At 41.2% G+C, this 18,233-nt stretch overlaps 2 protein-coding genes across 2 annotated transcripts; both read left to right on the top strand.

The window, feature by feature from the left end:
• The first annotated feature begins 5,437 nt into the window (after positions 1-5,437).
• Positions 5,438-6,475, top strand: LOC149222322 (uncharacterized). Its single transcript, XM_089387567.1, has one exon. It carries the CDS (start codon positions 5,438-5,440, stop codon positions 6,473-6,475), a length of 1,038 nt encoding a protein of 345 aa, XP_089243693.1.
• A 48-nt stretch (positions 6,476-6,523) lies between these two features.
• On the top strand, positions 6,524-9,649 carry LOC149222321 (uncharacterized). The gene has a single exon (XM_089387566.1). The coding sequence runs from the start codon at positions 6,524-6,526 to the stop codon at positions 9,647-9,649; it is 3,126 nt and encodes a 1,041-aa protein (XP_089243692.1).
• The last annotated feature ends 8,584 nt before the right edge of the window (positions 9,650-18,233 follow it).

Below are 18,233 nucleotides of genomic sequence, written 5' to 3'. Positions count from 1 at the left end.
TAGTTTTAATTATATAATATTAATTTCTGATGATAAATTAATATTAATAATAAATAGTAAAGGTTTGTTAGTAAAATACTTTCTCTCTTAATAATTAATAATTTTTTTTCTCTTTCTTAATAATAATCTTGCAAATAATAATTTCAAATGATTTATAATAATAGTATCTTGTAGTTAAATTTATTAATAATCTAAATTTTTTGATAATAATAATTAATGATAAAAATAAGAAGAATAATAAAAAATAGTAAGTATTATAATTGTTATAAATAATTTCCCAGATGCGGGTGGTTTTAACGCATGACAGATTGGTGGCTCGTCATAAGGGCATGTGTCAGCCCGGACGAGCCACCTATACCAGGACGATTCACATCTGGTCTGGCCATGTGATGCATTTAAGAACGGAGGCGGTTTATTCCAGCGGAGTCCTTTCGGCATTCACTGCTCGTCTTGGTAACTGGAACATGGCGATTCAAAGCCATGAACACTCTGTCATTCTCCCGCAGTTTGTGTGGGCTCGCGTTCTGGCTCTGAGGGAGGTTGTGGTGGCTTACTCTCTGGTTCTGAGGGAGGCGGCGAGGGAGTATCCTTGCTCTCTGAGCAATTTGGGGATGCACGACATCTCTGTTATTCTCCCGCCGTCCAGCAAAGGGTTTGAGTGCTCGGAGGTAGGGCTGGCTTATGCTCAGGTCATTCGGGAAATTGAGAGGAGATACACCTGCAATTTGAACAATTCAGGTAAGCAAAGAGGGCGACATAGGATGATTAATCGACGCGGCTGCTCCAGAGGTCAGGCTTCGTCTCAGAGGCGAGCCCCCTCCCCTTCATCCTCAATCGAGATCTCTTCTGAACGCAGACGCTCCAGGGGAAGGCCGGCTGGTAGAGGCAGAGCAGCGGACTACAGAGGACGGGCGGTTGGCAGAGGCAGAGCAGTGGAACACCGGGAGATTATGGATTGTGGGCACGCTGCGCATCCCATGGTGAGATATCGCATACCATGTACTCTCTCAAACTCTACTTTCTTTGTCACGGTTTCGGTTGAGCATTGCAGAAATCTGGGAGGTCAAGACGAGGCTCCTCAAGCCAGCCCACCGCGGATTCCTGGGTTGGCTCCTACTATTGATATGCAAGTTCCCGCCACTGATATGCTGCGCCCTGTCCATGAAAGCTTCTCCCCAGATCCTGGGGCAGGCCCAAGTGAACCTGCGCAACAGAACACTCCCGGATGCAAAATGGAGGAAGACCCGCACACCACCGATGATGACTAGCTCGCTCTTCAGTCCGCCTCAGGTCTCTGAGAATGGAATTTTTTCACTGTTTGTTCTCACCGCTATCCTTTATGTGTCTGGTCTTTATCCTTATGTAATTCTGTCCTTACCTGTTACAGTGACGGATATCTATATTTGTCCCAGTCTCTATGTGTTTCAGTTTCGGCTAATCATGTATGTTCAGTGTCGGTCTCATGACTGTTGGCCTGGTTTCGTGTCAGTCTTATGTAATTTTGGAGATGATAATTCCTGAGCTCACTGTCAGTCCTTCGACAGGAATCACAGGGCTACGGCTCTGTTGTAACAATGATGATGTAATTTTTGCCTTTTTTGTAATATAAATAGCATAGTCTGATTCAGAAAAAAAAAAAAAAAAAAAAAAAAAAAAAAAAAATAAATAAATAAAAATTGTTATAAATAATTATTGTTAATAGTTTTTAATAAATAATAAATAATAGTAATAAATACTAAATATTAATAATAATGAGTTAATTTATCAAAATTAATGAGATTTTATTAATTTGAATATTAATTAGATTATTTTAGGGGATTTCTTGGATTAATTCTTATTTTTTTTAATTAATGATAATATTAATAGTTATAATCTATAATAATAATTAGTGATAGTTAATAATAATAATTTTTAATAATCATAAGTAGTAATTTTATAATGATAATTAATAACTAAATAGTCATAATTAATAGTTAATACAAATTATGAATTATATACCACTTAAATACTATTAATTTAGTAGACTAATAATTATTATATTTGAATATTAATTATTAATGCCGAGTTTGATTAAAAAGGAAATACTTACTGAGGGCAAACCTGGGAAGCATTGGAGGTCATAATTTCTCTGATTAACGGAAACCAGCTACTACTGATCTCGATGCCATTGTCCCTATTGAGATTATGCGGATGTTTCATAATCTCTAGAGCCTCTCTAATTTTTCGCCTATGATGATGTTCTTCTCTTGTGACAATTGAGGCGTTTTCCACATAGAGATGGTGCCTAGTTTTAGAGGAGTGCTCTGCCAGGGCCGAGGTACGAGATCTATCATTCCTAATACCTGCTACTTGTTTCTTTATATCAACCATTTCATTGGACATGGTCTTCAAGACTTTTTGTAACCCTTCCAGGTCGAAAGGGTCCTTTGGTTGTTTCTTCCTAGAATCGTCTCTAAAAGACATTTTTTTAGATTTCCTTTCATCTAAAGCGTTTTTCATTCTATGGCTAGGATATGTTTCTCTATAGCTATTGCCTCTTTCATGTTTTCTACTAATGTTGGCTTGGCATCTCTGTCTACAAAGATGGTTGAATTTGAAGGTAATGCATAAATATACCATTCATTTTGGACTTCATTGTTAGACTTAGATGTTGTTGGTATTTTGTTCAATAATTTATTGAAGCAAGAGTTGAAGTCCTTAATTGGTTCCCTTGGTTGGGCTTTTAAAATGGAGAGGTCATTTATTAAGGTTGTTGTGGACCTATCATCCCCAAATTTTGTTAAAAAATGTTCTTGAAATGTATCCCAGTTATTAATGGAGCCTGGTGGTAATGAAAAATATCATGATCTTGCTGTTCCTTGTAAAGTATAGGGAAATAATCTTACAACTGCGTCATCTTCTGTTACTCCATTCAAATTAATGGATAGCATAAAATTATTTATGTGTTCATCGGCTAATAGGCCATTGTCAAGATTGAATTTGGGCAACCATTTCTCAGGATGAGTTGGTAATTGAGATAAAGGTCCAGCCATTCTTACAGCCCCTGGGTTGGCCCATGGCCTCGGTGGATTTTGCACCATCGTCGGGATATGAGTAGAAGAAGGTGTGGCAGTAGTTGAAGGTGATTGGGTAGAGGAGGATGTAGCTCCTGTACCTGTATGAACCACGATCTGGAGTTGGGGGATGGATGAGTGACCTTGTGATGATATGAGTGGGATGGTGGAAGAAAATGATGATAGAACCTCACTATGAGATTCTGCGGGTGTTTTCTTAGCTTTCTTATGACTCGGTAGAGGAAACTCAACTGGTGGGATTCCTAGTTTTTCGCTCTGTGCTCTAGTCAGTCATTGAGATGGGGTTTGATGAGAAGTGACACTACCTTGGGATAACTCAGATTCTTCTTGAGATATTGAAATCCCCTGTAACTTATGGATTAAAGTTTGTAATTCAGGGGGCTCTGAAGAAGAATGATCTGGCTTGTTTGGGATTTCAGTAATGTGCTATGTATTTTTCTTTTCAACTTCTGGTTCAAAGATAGGAGATTTGGAATGCGAACGAGAAGTTGAGGGTGATGGTGAGGGAGTTTTACTCTTAGAATGGCGTGAAGATGTAGATTTACTTGCCATTCACAGTCAGGCCCTCCTTCTAGCACCAAATATGTTGAAGGCTCGAAAAATCGGGACTCCAACAAGGGGGATAACCACCCAGTCTGGACCTTAAGACAGCTTCTTTTCCATTTGGAATAGTGGCTTTGACTAGGGATGATGGGACCAGTTTCCCAATCTATTTATAATGTTCGTGCTAATGGGATGATGTTTTTCTTTTCTAGGTTTTATGGGGTAAATACTTATTCTAAAATTGATCTATCTGAATTTTTAAGGTCACAGCCGAGAAAAGCCGCTGCACGCGCCTCCCTCTGGCCATGGCAGCCCATTGACCTCCCCGCTGCCCCGCGCCTTGCAGCTCTGCTGCAAGGCTCTGCGCCCCTTGCTGTCGGGCCTCCTGCCCTCGTGCTCGCTCCCTCCTGTTTTCTTCCCTTCCCCGTATCCCCTGCCCCTCTCCCGCTTCCCTCTGCCTCTTCTGATCAAGCCCTTGTCCCGCTCCGTTTCTGCGCCTAGCAGCGCTGCTGCTAGGTTGCTCAGGCTCTCTCAGATCCCCGATCATGGCGGCCATGGGCCCTTCTGGACCGGATCAGGATGAACTCATGAAATCCTTTGCCTCCCTCACCCAGGAGAACTCTTCGGAAAGGATCAGGCCCGTTACTTCTCGCTTCGTTAAAAAAATGGATGAGGTCCCAGAAATCCCGCTCCCCCCTGCCCTTCCAAGGAGAGCGGTGGTGGCTCTTGCAGATAGAGGCCTAGTTGGTCAATTCACGGGTTTATGGCCCTCCCCTCGCACTGTCCAGCGATGGGTGGAAAGAAATTGGAATTCGATGGTTCAAGGCAAGATTGCGATCCGTTTTTGTGGAAGAGGGTTCTTCACCTTCCTTTTCGAATCAGTGGAAGACCGAAACTTAATTTTCAGGAATGGCCCATACTTTATGGACACAAGAGGCCTTTACCTGAACAAATGGACCCCTGACTTCGACCCGGAGATGGACGTCCCCAATGCTGTTCCTGTTTGGGTCCGGCTCCCGCACCTGCCCCTTCACTGCTGGGGAGATGAGTCAGTGAAAGCAATTGGAAACGGAATAGGGAAGTATATCGACAGATCGGAGCCTAAGGAGAACATGCATGCATGCGCAAGAATTTGTGTCGAAGTGGACCTGGGAAAGGGACTGCCAGAAGCCATCAAAATCAGAGTCGACCAATGGACGCACCTTCAGCAAGTTGACTACGAACAGCTTCCCTTCAAATGCAAGGTATGTCATGAGTATGGCCATTTCGCTAATAGATGCAGTAAAGCAAAGGCAAATCTTTCTGAATCTAACACTGAAACAGCAGAGGAAGTCTGGGAAACGGTTAAGAAAAAGAGGCCCAACCCCCCACACGGAAATAACAAGAACCCTCCAGTCGCCCCCTCCCCCTTCTCAGTCAGGCCCGACCATCTCTTCATCCTCCAACCTTTTCGAAACCCTATCTGAGGTTGATCCTCCTTCCCCCCCTCCTTCCCCGAGAGCCCCCCCTGTTACCCCCGCCTCCCCCCCGCCTTCCTCCCCCCCGCCTTCCTCCCCTCCCCACACAGTAGAGAGAATTCTAACCAGGAACAAGTCCAAGGAAAGCAACACATCCGCAGATCCCCCAAGAAAAGTCGGAAGGAAATCAAACAAGGAGTTAAGGGACGAGACTGCAGCAAAAGAAATGACCACAGGGATTCAACAACCAATGGATACCTATCTGGACAAGACGAAAGGAAACGGAGAAAAAGGGAAAGAGAAAGGGGGTTCCCACGTCAAGATAATTAAATGATGAATCTGGTCTCTTGGAACTGTAGGGGGATGGGCTCCTCCCTCAAAGTTAATGCAGTCCGCGATCTCCTTAAATCAGAACACCCAGACATCCTCCTCATCCAGGAGACCAAAATAAGTGAGCAGGATTTCAAGAACTACTTAAAAAATAGCAGAACTTATGAAGGAATTGCAGTTAGCGCATCTGGCGCCTCAGGTGGCATAGGGTCCATCTGGGACAAACAAAAATGGAACCTTTTAAATCAAAGGCAAAGCAGCTGGTGGATCCGCTTAGACATCCAAAATACAGCAAAGACAAAAGACTACACAATCTACAATGTTTACGCACCTCCTCACTTCCGGGACAAGGATGCTTGTTGGAAGTCAATTGCGGCAGACCTCCTGGAGACACAAGGCAGAAGCATTATCCTAGGGGGGGACTTGAATCTTATAAGAAATGCCGAAGAAAAAATGGGGGGAAATTTCTTGGCAGATTCCTCAAGGGAAGCTCTTGAAGAAATCATTCTAAACCACAACCTGGTGGATTTCCCTCCTCGGAATGGGCGCTTTACCTGGTCCAATAAGAGAGCAGGTCGAAACAATATAAAGGAAAGATTGGATCGTATCTTGATCCAAGACAGAATAGTGGCCAATTTTGCATGCATTAAAAGCCTCATCATCCAAGGATGCTTTTCAGATCATAAGCCTGTAGCACTAAAATTGGACAAAGGAGCAAACTTGGGACCGCTTCCATTCAGATATAACAGAGCATGGGATAACCAGGAGGAATTCCGAGCTCTGATAAAAGAACAGTGGTCAACAGAGATTAAAGGATCCCCGCACTACGTTTGGGAATCCAAAATAAAAATTCTGCGTTCAGCCATAAAACAATGGGCCAAAATCAAATCAATAGAAGAGAATAGAGCTAAATCAGCTCTCCATGATAAGCTCACGCAGTGGGACCAAGAGAAAGACAGCAGACAAGATACGGAAGAGGAGCAAATCAAAGAGATGGAACTCCAAAAGGAACTGTATAAGCTGAACAGAAAAGAGGAAGAGGAACAAAGGCAAAAGTCAAGGTGTCTATGACTAAAGTCGGGAGATAGGAATACCTCCTTTTTCCACAACAATCTGAAAATGAGGAGAGCTGGCAATAATATTGACAAAATAACAGTGGAGGGCGTTGAAATAAAGGAGCACAAGGAAATAATGGAGGCTGCGTCCGCTCATTTCCAAGATCTCCTTACCGCGGACCAGCATGGCAGTGATGGTATGGAAATCCTGAACACAATGGAAAGCAAAATCTCTGAGGAACAAAATTCTGAGCTGGACAAAGAGATCACTGTCGAAGAGATAGAGCAAACAATCCGCAACATGGCCTCAGACAAGGCCCCGGGACCCGATGGCTTCACTGTGGATTTGTACAAGAATCATTGGGACATCATCAAAAAGGATTATATCAGAGCTGTTAGAAACTTTTTCCAAAAAGGCAAGATGGGAGGCGGAATGAAATCCTCCTACCTAGCCCTAATCCCCAAAGAGCCTAACCCTCTCTCCTTCAACCGCTTTCGCCCTATCTCCCTCTGTAATGTCTCCTACAAAATCATAACTAAGATCCTTGCCAACAGACTCAAATCTATTCTCCCCTCTCTCATCTCTGAGAACCAAGGTGGTTTTGTCCCAAGGAGGCAAATCGCCGACAATGTAATCCTCATCCAAGAGGCTATTCAAAGCAGTATCTCCAGGAAAGAGAAGGGCATGATAATGAAGTTGGACATGGCCAATGCTTTCGATCGAGTCAACCACTCCTTTCTTCAGGCCGTCCTCAAAAAGCTTGGCATATCTGAGCTCTTCATAAGCAGGGTGAGGGAGTGCATCTCAGGCAATTGGACTGCTCCCCTCATAAATGGAAGACCCAGCATTGCCTTCAAAAGCTCAAGGGGTCTGAGACAAGGGTGCCCGCTCTCTCCCTTCCTTTACATACTCATGGCGGAAGCTCTTAGCTCGAAGTTGGAAAACTTGAGAAGGAAAAAAGAAATAATAGGGATTGAAATTGTCAGAGGGTCGAAAGGAATAAATCACTCTCTGTTCGCGGATGATACCCTCCTCATAGGAGGTGCCTCTTGCATAATGGCGAGGAGATTCAAAAAAGTCTTGGATCTTTTCCTTCTTGCCTCTGGTGGCAAGCTTAACAATAATAAATGCATGTTATACGCTTGGAACGTCCCCAACCACATCATTCAGCGTATATCTCTCATCATGGAAATTCCAGCTCAGTCAAATTGGTCGCACTTCATGTATCTGGGGCTTCCTTTGGCTAAAGAGACAATCAAATCAGGGATTTGGGTCAAGATCATTGATAAACTCAGAGGCAAATTGCAAAGGTGGGGAGTGCACTGGTTAAACTTAGCAGGTAGATCGATTCTAATCAAGTCCATCCTCACCTCTCTCCCCATCTATCAGTTCGCTATTGCACTAGCTCCTGCCAGTATTCACAAACACATGGAGTTAATAATCCGGAGCTTCCTGTGGCAAGGAGGCAAGCAGAACACCAAGAAGTTCAGTTTGGTTAAGTGGGATAAAGTAATCCTCCCTGTGGAAAAAGGAGGGCTTGGAATAAGGGTTCCAAGGCTAGCAAATCTAGCACTGGGCTTCAAGCTTATATGGCGGATTCTAAACGAAAAAGAAGCATGGTGGACTACCATAATAAAGAAGAAATACCTGAACGGCCCAAACAGTAATATCCTAACAGAAAATATTATTGAAAGACAAGGCACCCCAACCTGGAATCTGATTAAGAAATCGCTCCCCCTCTGCAAACCCTTCATCTCGAGCGCTCCAGGGAATGGTAGGGAGATAAATATCTGGAAAGATAGAATTATGGGGTCTCAGGCCAGAGACACTATCCGTCACCTGTATCCCCTCCAACGGTGGATGGCTGAAGCGAATTACAACTCTCTCTTCGACATTTCTTCATGGGATCAGGACTGCTGGGCAGGCTGGATCCCTCTCAATCTCCCCATGGACTTAGCCAAGCTTTGGAACGAGCTCAAGAGCTCCCTCAGTGGCTCAGCCCCCATCAACAAAAGGAAGGAAGATAAGTTCGTTTGGGATCCTAATGGAGGTAATTACTCAGTCAAAGAAGGTTACAAAGCCCTCCAGGACATCTCAGAAGTTAATAATTGGCCCTTGTACAAGGCTGTTTGGCGCCCTGAATGCCTCCCCAAGGTTAAATTATTCAATTGGACTCTTATGCATGGCAAAATTTTAACTGCTGAGAACCTCAGAAAGCGAGGTATCCAGGGACCTTCCATGTGTTGTTTGTGCAGGCTAGCTGAAGAAACCATTACTCATCTTTTCATTGAGTGCCCGATTTCTAAAACCTGTTGGCATCTCCTCTCAGGCACAATCTCCTCAGAAATCCTTCCCCCTCAGATTTCGACCCTCCATAAAGACTGGGTCAAAAGACTCCATCAACCCAAAAAAGGAAATCTCATAGTGCACAGGATCTGGAACAGCATCCCTGCTAATCTGAGTTGGCAAATCTGGATTGCACGTAATAAGTGCATTTTCAATAATGAAAAACCTTCCATAACAGGCATTGTAGCTAAAACAATTGCCCTCATTGCTGAGTCTTTCGAAGCAACAGGGGTTAATCAGAAAGACATGGAGGTCGTGGATGAGAGGCTCAAGGAATGGATGAGAAAATTCAACATCAAACCAAGTCCATATGTCTATATCAGAGAAAGGAATGGCAGCCAGAATTGGAAGCTTCGTGGCACCGAAGAGGAAATCAATAACTGGTTAAAAAGCCAAAAGAGGCCTATCCTGTATTTCGATGGGGCCTCAAAAAAGAACCCGGGACAAGCAGGGGCCGGTGGGATCATAAAGGACTCGCAGGGGAATACTATGGTTTCATTCGAATGGGGATTAGGCCAAATGTCTAATAACAAAGCAGAGGCCTATGGCCTCCTCCTGGGCACGATTATCTTAAAGAATCTCGGCCTTCAAAACCCCCTCATCCTAGGAGATTCAGCCATAATAATCGCTGCCATGTCCACAGGGAGAGATTTTAATCAACTGGCCCTCAACAACATCAAGAACCGAATCATGGAGAACGTCAGAGCTTTAGGCGAGGTGACCTTCAAACACATCCTCAGGAACTTCAATAAAGAAGCAGACCAGCAAGCAAATCAAGCGGTCAGAAGGGAACTGGGTCAGGTTAGAGAGAACAGCTCCATCTATGTCAGGGATATTCCGTAAGTATAAGCCTCCCGCCGTCCCAAGTCACTCCAGGCAGCCAGGATATCTTTCCGTATCTTCCCCAAGATTACAAAGCAGCACAATCGGGTTCCCAATCAGATCTTCTCAACCTCGGGCTTCAAATGCAATCATCGTTCTCAGAAATTGTGTGATCTCTCGTCCCTCCGAGGCAGACACTCTCTGCGTTATCAGAAAAGCCCATACTTCTCACATGAGTATGGACATCAAGGTAATCATCGCCCTTGACCGTGTTCTCCTTACCCTCGGGCATTCTCAGCCCCTCTCCATCTGCGCTATGGACCTTCGTCCCTCTACAAATAGCGGACAGCTCCCCATCTCCTCGCCAGACAGTGATCAAGCCTTAAGAGCTCTCTTAAACTCTTGGCGCAACTCGGATGCTCTTCCTCCTCCAAAGTCTTTGTTCTTCAGTCCTGATCCCAGGGTAAGGCTCTCTCTATTTCATTTGATTCTGTTGCTAATTAACAGTGGCTCTTGTTCATTTAGCAGCGCTCTCCCGAAGCTGGTGAGGCCCGCCCGCTTTCTCCTAAAGACACAGCTCTTCAGAGACTCCGATCCATCCAAATCGATCCTAGGCTCCCTCATCATCAGCAAGCTCTCTGGTTTCATTCTGAGAGCTCCTTCCCACCGTTTAAAGCCCCAGCACTTCTTCAATCTCGCTCCATTCAAAGTGGTTTCAGGCTCTCTAAACAGCAGCGCGCTCTCTGTCACCAATCCTCAGGCCACTTCGATGGAGGACAAGCAAGGCCAGCCATCCAACCAGGGCCCAAACAGAGACCCTTTGGGGAATCTCTTCAACAGCAAAGAATGCAATATGTGCATGGCACATACCATTATGATCAACAGTGTGAAAAAACAGCTGAAGGAGTTAACAGAGGACTACCATGCTGATAGAGAATCCAAACGAAAGAAGCTGGGAAAAAGAAAAAAGGAGATTGAAGACTTGAAGGACCGCTGCATCCACATGGAGGCGGTAATAGACCATATTCGCACTCTCACCGAAAACAATCAGGCAGAAGCATCGACTAGAGCCAGCGCCCAGAAGGAAGATTCGGCCACTCCACACTTTCCGTGATTTTATGCATTGCAAATTTGCTTGGTTAGGAGGATCCTATGTAAGGCAGTATAGCCGTTTATTTTCAGTCTTGCTTTCAATTAAGAGAAGCTACGAGGATTGCGGGTCTGCGTACCCGATTTTGTGCCTCAGCTCTCATACTCTCCCCCATCATGTAATAGTTCTCCTTTCAGAAAGTTTTTTTAATATATGAGTAGCCGACATTGTAAAAAAAAAAAAAATTGATCTATCTTGTAACTATCATATGCAATCTATCATAATCAAATAAAACATCTAACTTTAAAACTATCCCAGGAGTAACGTTTATATATGCGATCTAAAATGATTTCTGAAAGTAATTGATAATAAATATCATTCAATTACGATAAGCAGAGAATTCATTTAATAATGATCATTTCATATAAAAATTTAGCCGAAATGATATGAGAGATATATCACATAAAGAGTCATTCATATATTCAGCATAAAGAATAAATCATCATCATACAAAAGTGCAATAATGATAACTAAGAATTTAAACTTCCATACATAAATAACTTAAAATTATTTATTGCTTGATACACAACTAAAAAGCATTAAGAGATAGAAGTACCATTTGTAATACGTCTTACTCATGTGCTCCAGGCAATATTGATCTACTTTCAAATCATTCAACATCAACTAAGAGTACAAAAGTGCAATTTTAGTAGAAGATGCTAGACTCAAGTAGAAATAAATCTTGTTCCATTAACTTTACGAAAACCTCCTCATAGGGACAAAAGTGCATGTTCTGAAGAATGTTTTTGATAAAAATTCTGGACCCCTCTCTAAATGCATGAGAGGGGTTTAAATACTAATCTATGAAACTAAAAATAGAAATTACAAAAATAGATGAGGAGGTTTAAACGACCTGCCTCATTTTAAGCGAAAATAAACAAAAACAAAAATAAAATATGCCTATGACTAATCCTGCATTTGGTCTTTGAGATCGCAAATATCCAGCATAGGTTTAAGGAGTGTCGGTTGGCCGACTTCAGCTTTCAGTTGTCCTGTGAATACGACATTGGTGAGTGTTGGCATCATTTTCTTGGTGGAAGTAATCAGGCACCTCAGGGTCATCCATTGGTTGTGCGGTTTCACTAGGTATTGCTAATACACTTCCCAGTTCAACATGGTTACTCGTCTAATTGCCTCTGCCCTTTCCTCCGCTACCTGTTTCCATACTGCTTCAAGCTGCTTTTTCATTTGGAAGAAATCAAGGGGTGGTTTCTGCTACCAAATTAGCATTGTGTAAATTCTCATTCACACATTCGATGACGTTGTTTGTTGCTATTGTCGCATCCTCTATTCCCTGTTCTGCCTTTCTAAGCCGAGAATCCCAATTCGTAAATAAGATTTTTTTATGTGATTCATCTAATTTGGGCATATTTGCTCTTTTCCCATTCTCGGATTTCTGCCAACTTAAGAAGTTTGAAACTTTCTTAAGAATTGTATCATATTCAAGTTGTAATTCCATAAATTGATTCATTATGTTATTGCTCATTTCGCAGTGAGGATTCCACTGCGAAATCTTTTGGCATAATAATTCTTTCTGGTGTAAACGCTGAGAATTGAGGCCAAGCGCTTCTGTGACAAAATTTTCATTCTTTGGGTCATCTTTATGCAGTTCTGCTATAATCTGTAACTGCGCTTCTTTACCTGCTAAACTGCTCTGATGTGCTATCTGCATTTGCTGAAACTCTTGTTGAAGTTTAGCCAACCGCATTCCTACTTGTTGGTTGGTACTGGTATGCTATAACTATTGTTCTAATAACAAAATTTTGTATTCTTTTTCTTTGAGTAGCAGTTGTACCTCTGCTACCTTGTCAATGGTCGTTGAAGCATATACGCCTACGACCTGCGAGAGTCTAGTGGGGTTAGCCGATGGATCTGTGGATGGGTCTTTCCAAAGAACATCTAGAGGTCCATCCTCAGGAGTGAGCACGAAATCCAACTTTCTTTTATTTCTCTGTCTTTGAACGATGACTTTGTGTTGAGGGCTATAGAATACATCTAGAGGAGGAATTTCCTTTATTCTCAATACAATCTCAGATGTGGGAGCAATGGGAATATGCTATGTTTCCTGAGTGCTAATAGCTCCTCCTGTTACAATTTATGTGGTTGTTTCTTGTTGATTTGTTGGTGGCTCTGTGATTTGTTCCTCCGTGTTGAGTCCCTTATTGAAATTGTCACTTTCTTCTTCTAAATCAATTACAAGCAGCTTTGCTCGCTGTGTAAGGGGAGTTGAGGTTTCGACTTGTTTTATGAGTGAAGTTTGTTGATTTGACTTTGTTGTGGATTGAGCTATGTCTTTAATCGATTCCTCACTCTTGCTGTGTTCATTCTCTGATGTTTTCTCAGATTGTTCAACGGACTTTTCTGCGGACTCATTTCAAGAATTTGTTTTGGATTTTTCTTTTGAGTCCCCATCAATGCTTGCACTAGGAGTAGGATCTCTCATTGGCTCAATGAGTAGTTGGTCCAATGGGACCTTAGATAACCTCCTTCTCCTATAGTTATCAAATGTTTGGAGACCTTCTTGATCAAAAAGTATTTGTGCCATATGTTGTACTTCTTTGAAGGTGTTTTTCTACAGGAAAACATCATCAAAGGGGTCTTTTTCATGGGTAAATATTCTTATTTTGACCATTGTGTTAAAATATTTGACAATACCAAAGGGATCATATTGTCTTCCCGGGAACTTGGGTAATTGCAAAGATAATACATTGTCAACCTCTTTGAAAGCATGTCCTAAGTCATGCAATGCAAATACTCCACATGTTACAGGAAATTGAGGCCAAATGCCCTTCTTGGAATCCTTCAATATCTTACTCATCCCTCCTTCGTTGCATTTCTTATAGGTTATCTCTCTAGCCATCAATTTGTCAGGGGCATAAAAAGGTAGAACATGGGGCGAGGCAATACTACCGAACACTATGATATATGTGAATAATTCTTCCCCGAACCATCTGGCTACGGGGAGAATATCTACTTTGGCTTCTTGGGAGAACCTAGGGGCATCTTAGTTATAAATCTTTTTGTGAATCGAAAACATAACCCCGTGGCAAATATTGAAGAAGTGTGGTGCAAAATTAGAATCCCACATGACTTTGTGATATATTTGAATAGGGTGGATTTTGAGCAGTCCACTTCCATCACATAAGAGGAAACTTGGAACCAAAACAAATAGCATCCATAACATAGGCGCTCATGAAAAATGGAGGGTAAACCCTCGAAGCAATACTCATTTTTATTCTATACTCTAAAATTGTTGTAGCTAAGTAATGAGATAGGATTTGAGCCTAATTCATTATTGTGGTGTTGACGGCTGCATCTATTAGGGGTAACCATTATGACGAGAATTTGGTGTTGTCTAGTTTACCAAACAATCTACATAACATAGCGGCAGCAAAACAGAAAGGGGAACTAAGAGAACCGATGGTGTACATACCGTTCTTATCTTTCTTGAGCCTTTCTTCATTGTTTGACCAATTCTTCATGCATTATGTTGGGTCTTCATTTTTCTTGACGAACTTCTCGACAAACTGCCTGTTGTAGATGGCTTGGGGCTCTGGTAGATGGTAAATGAGTCTCAGGTTGTCTGGAGTAAACGAACCTATGAATTTTTGGCTTGTCGTCTTGAATTCTCTGTCTGATATTTTCGTATTGTCTATGATCCACTTAACCATGTCGGTATAAGGAAGTATCTTTGGTCTTGCAGCAATGCGGTGCAAGAATGAGCATGCAAGTTCAGTCAAAGTAGCATCAGAAGAAACGTGTCCATCCACTGTAATTGTTGTTTCCAAAACTCTCAGTTGTTCTTCCTCTAATAGTTGATACATGGTCTCCCATGTGGACGTCCCTACATCTCGATTACAAGTAGTATCTTTGAACAGGGGGGTCATCTATGATTTCTCAGAAGCGGGTGCCTTTCCTTTCTTCACCATTTCTTCGGATGTCATGCTCTGTGTGTTCTTCCTGAAAGTTACAAGAGGAGAGCAGAATAGGATAAAAATGATAGTGAATGCAGAAATTAATCAATAAAAGGACAAAATAAAGGTGATGGAAGGTCTTAATTCTAAATCACGTTAGAAGATATCAACTTGCGTCAAATGGCCATTCACACCTGATCGTAATCATTTTTTTAATAAATGTCCACTAATGAACTGTTATCCTTAACTTAATGTCCATCACTTCACATCGAAAATCGGGAAGCACTCTCCTAGAACCATGAGCCCTTTGAGTTGCGATAAAAGTGATTTTGTGATTTGCTACGCAATATCGCAGATCGTTATATCGCAAAAACTCATTTACGTTAAAACTTATTGCCATGTGAGTTGATGCGAGGCGCTATCGCATTTCGCAATATTTGCTTATACTTTATTGAGTAGCGTTACATGGTTGAAAATGCGATGCGAGACGGTTATAGGAGTTTTATGATTTCTCATTTTGCGGATCGTGATTTCATGGGGTAAATTTTATAAGGAAGGTCCATCGTAATCGTTTTGCGATGCGAGAATCTGGTCTTTTGAAGTATTTTTTTAATATTTACGACTTTACGGGTATAAAGTTACTTTTAGGCTATTTTACCATGTGGCGCTTATTTATGAAACTCATAGTTTGTGAAGTTCTATACGCTAAAGTATGAAAAGGTAAATTTTCCATGATTTTGCAAGTTCTGTTTTGACATCTTATTTATTCTAAAATTAAAAAGGCAAGATTAGATGCTAGGATTGATTTTTTGGAAGGTTCCCCATTTATTAATGTTATTACTAATACTAGTAAATGGGGGGTTGTCGATAAGCACGATAGAAACCTAGTATTAAAATGGGATAAAGCCCATGAAGAGAAAGGTAAGCATACCAAGTTCCAACAAATGTGGCTTGGCCCATTTTAGATTGTGGAACAATTAGGCCCATCGACTTTTCTGCTACAAGATTTATCAGGTAAGAGAGAATCTCTACCTGTTAATGGACAGGTTCTAAAGAAATACTTTCCATAGAAGATGATCTCTTATGTTCACTGTATATTATTGCCTTTAGTTAAAAGTTTCCTTTACAAATAATAATACCAATTCAAAAGCATTTACTTTTGGTTTTATTGAGGATAGTCTCTTTTTTATTTTGACTTTTTGCTTGTATAAATAAAGATTTTTATGAAAGTAATCTTCATATATGAAGTGTATAGTTAAGTTTGATTGCTCTTAAATTGCCTGTCTTCCTCCTTAATTATCTGATTTTTTATGAAACTTAGCTTTAAGAGAGAAACTGCTCCTTTACATCAGTCTAGAAAAGTATCTATAACAAAGCAGAGTTCCTCTCCAGAAAGGCATCTTCAAAAAACTCTACACTTGTCGTCCAGAAGCTCTTAGGGAGCCAATGATCCTCCCCACTTAACCAAGTTTTCATTTTTAGAGTGTAATTCTAAAATATACTTAAAACTTAAAGGATAAGAGGTCTCATCAAGAGTCGGCTTACCATGATCATAAGATTATAACTGATTGACATTACCAATACTGCATATCAAAACAGGGTAATGGCTTAGGATTATATTAATCAAAAGACAAGGGGTCTCATCACGAGCCAGCTTGTTCAGTTAAGTTACAAATCAAGTGAATGGCATTGTCAATGTTGGTAACCAAACCAAGACATTGTCCTTTAAGAAATAAAAGATGAAGGGTTGAAGCAACAATGAATTACTTCAAAAAATAAAGAAAGCAATAAGTATACTTACGAGCTTATCTTTAAAATTGCATTCTGACTTAAGTGGGATACTGGATCATTGCTGGTTAAAAGGTAACCCTGTCGAGGCTATGAACACCTGCTGGCAGTAGAGGCTCTACCTATGACAACGGAGTAAACCAAAAAATTGATCTGGGGAGAGACTTATTGTTTTTATCCTTAAAAAACCAAGACTGATGTAGACAAAATTATTTTTTATAAGAAAAGAATAGTCCAAAGAACGATAGTTAAGCAGATAATTGTTTTCTTTATAAAAGAGCAGTGTAACTTACCTTGTATATTCCATGTAATTTGTTTTATTTTCAAAACTATCTTTATTTGTAAGTTTTAGAAATTTCAAAAAACTCTCAGAGATAACTGGTTATTCCAAGTGAATCGCCAATTGTTGTGGTATTCAACAACCCCCCATTTATTAATGATAGTAGTTAATATTACGTTAATAAATGGGGACCCTTTAATTTTTTTTCTTCCAAAAACAGAACTTAGCATTTAGGCATTTCGTTTATTTTTTGGAATAAAGGAAAGATAACAATCAAAACCTTTTTAGGGAACTACTAAATACTTACCTTTTCATATATAGCATGTCTAAAACCCACCAAAGGACTCTATGGTCAATTTTATCATAAAAACCGACGCAAACAGAAGACCTTAGGCTTTTTCAGGCTTAAGTCTCGCATCACATATCACCACTTGTAAAGGACCTGCTTTTAACACGATATTGCGAAATATGCGAGATGCGAAACTGCGATGGCATTGTGACCTTTATCGCATCACATTTCGGGCATTCAAACAAACCCCTTGTACTTACCACTAGCTGATATTGTGAAATGCGATTAGCACCCGGACCCACACCTTAAAATATTATGAGTAAATGTTTTGAGTCCGTCAGGTCTTTTACATAGGATAAACCTAGCAATTAGCTATGTTTTGAAACAACTAATAAATGGCTTGCATCTCGCAGAAACACAATGGGAGATAAGAAAGGTAATAGGGACATATTGCAATATTGTGATCTGCAATATTGCTTTGCAAATCGCACAATTGCTATTATCATAGTACAATGGCTCGCCACCCTAGAAGCTTTCGTCCCGTTTTACGATACAAACATTTATGAGCATTAAAGCTAAGGGATAACGAATCATTAGTGGGCATTTAGTGGGAAATAACTGCATTTATGTGTGAAAATCCATTTAGCTTGATATGATATCTTCTTACGTGCGTTCAAATAAAACTCTTTTTACCACCTTTACAAGCTATCTGCATTATTTCATTTTTACGTTCATCTTTGTGTATCTGATAGCTGTTGTTCTCCATTTTCAGGAAAAACCCACAAAGCAAAGCGTTCAGAACAATGGTGAAGAAAGGCAAGGTTGTTGCCTCTGAGAAGACAAAGCTGACTCCCCTATTCACGGATACCACATGCAGTAGAGAGGGAGGAACCTCTATATGGGAAGCTTTGTATAACATACTGAAGGAAGAACAACCAAGGATTATGGAAACAAAATTTACAGTTGACGAGCGTGATTCCTCATACACTTACATGCTGGATATGGCATGTTCGTTTTTGCATCGCATAGCCGCTCGGCCGAAGATAATCCCTTATATTGATATGGTAAAATGGGTCATCGATGAAGCCGACATCTCAGACAGAGAATTCAAGACAAGGAGCCAAGAGGTTATGGGGTCTTTTACCCCAGACAACCTACGATTTATGTACCACCTACCAGAACCC

The sequence above is a fragment of the Pinus tabuliformis genome, chromosome Q, assembly GCF_031772625.1.
Source record: "Pinus tabuliformis cultivar Carrire ecotype Pingquan chromosome Q, CPIR1, whole genome shotgun sequence".
NCBI classification, from domain to species: domain Eukaryota; kingdom Viridiplantae; phylum Streptophyta; class Pinopsida; order Pinales; family Pinaceae; genus Pinus; species Pinus tabuliformis.
The sequence above is the reverse complement of the archived record's forward strand: the minus strand, read 5'-3'. Positions and strand labels throughout refer to the sequence as shown.

Excerpts from the sequence above, each read along its gene's own strand:
- LOC149222321 (XM_089387566.1), top strand. The coding sequence starts at position 6,524 with ATGAGGAGAGCTGGCAATAATATTGACAAAATAACAGTGGAGGGCGTT.
- LOC149222322 (XM_089387567.1), top strand. The coding sequence starts at position 5,438 with ATGGGCTCCTCCCTCAAAGTTAATGCAGTCCGCGATCTCCTTAAATCA.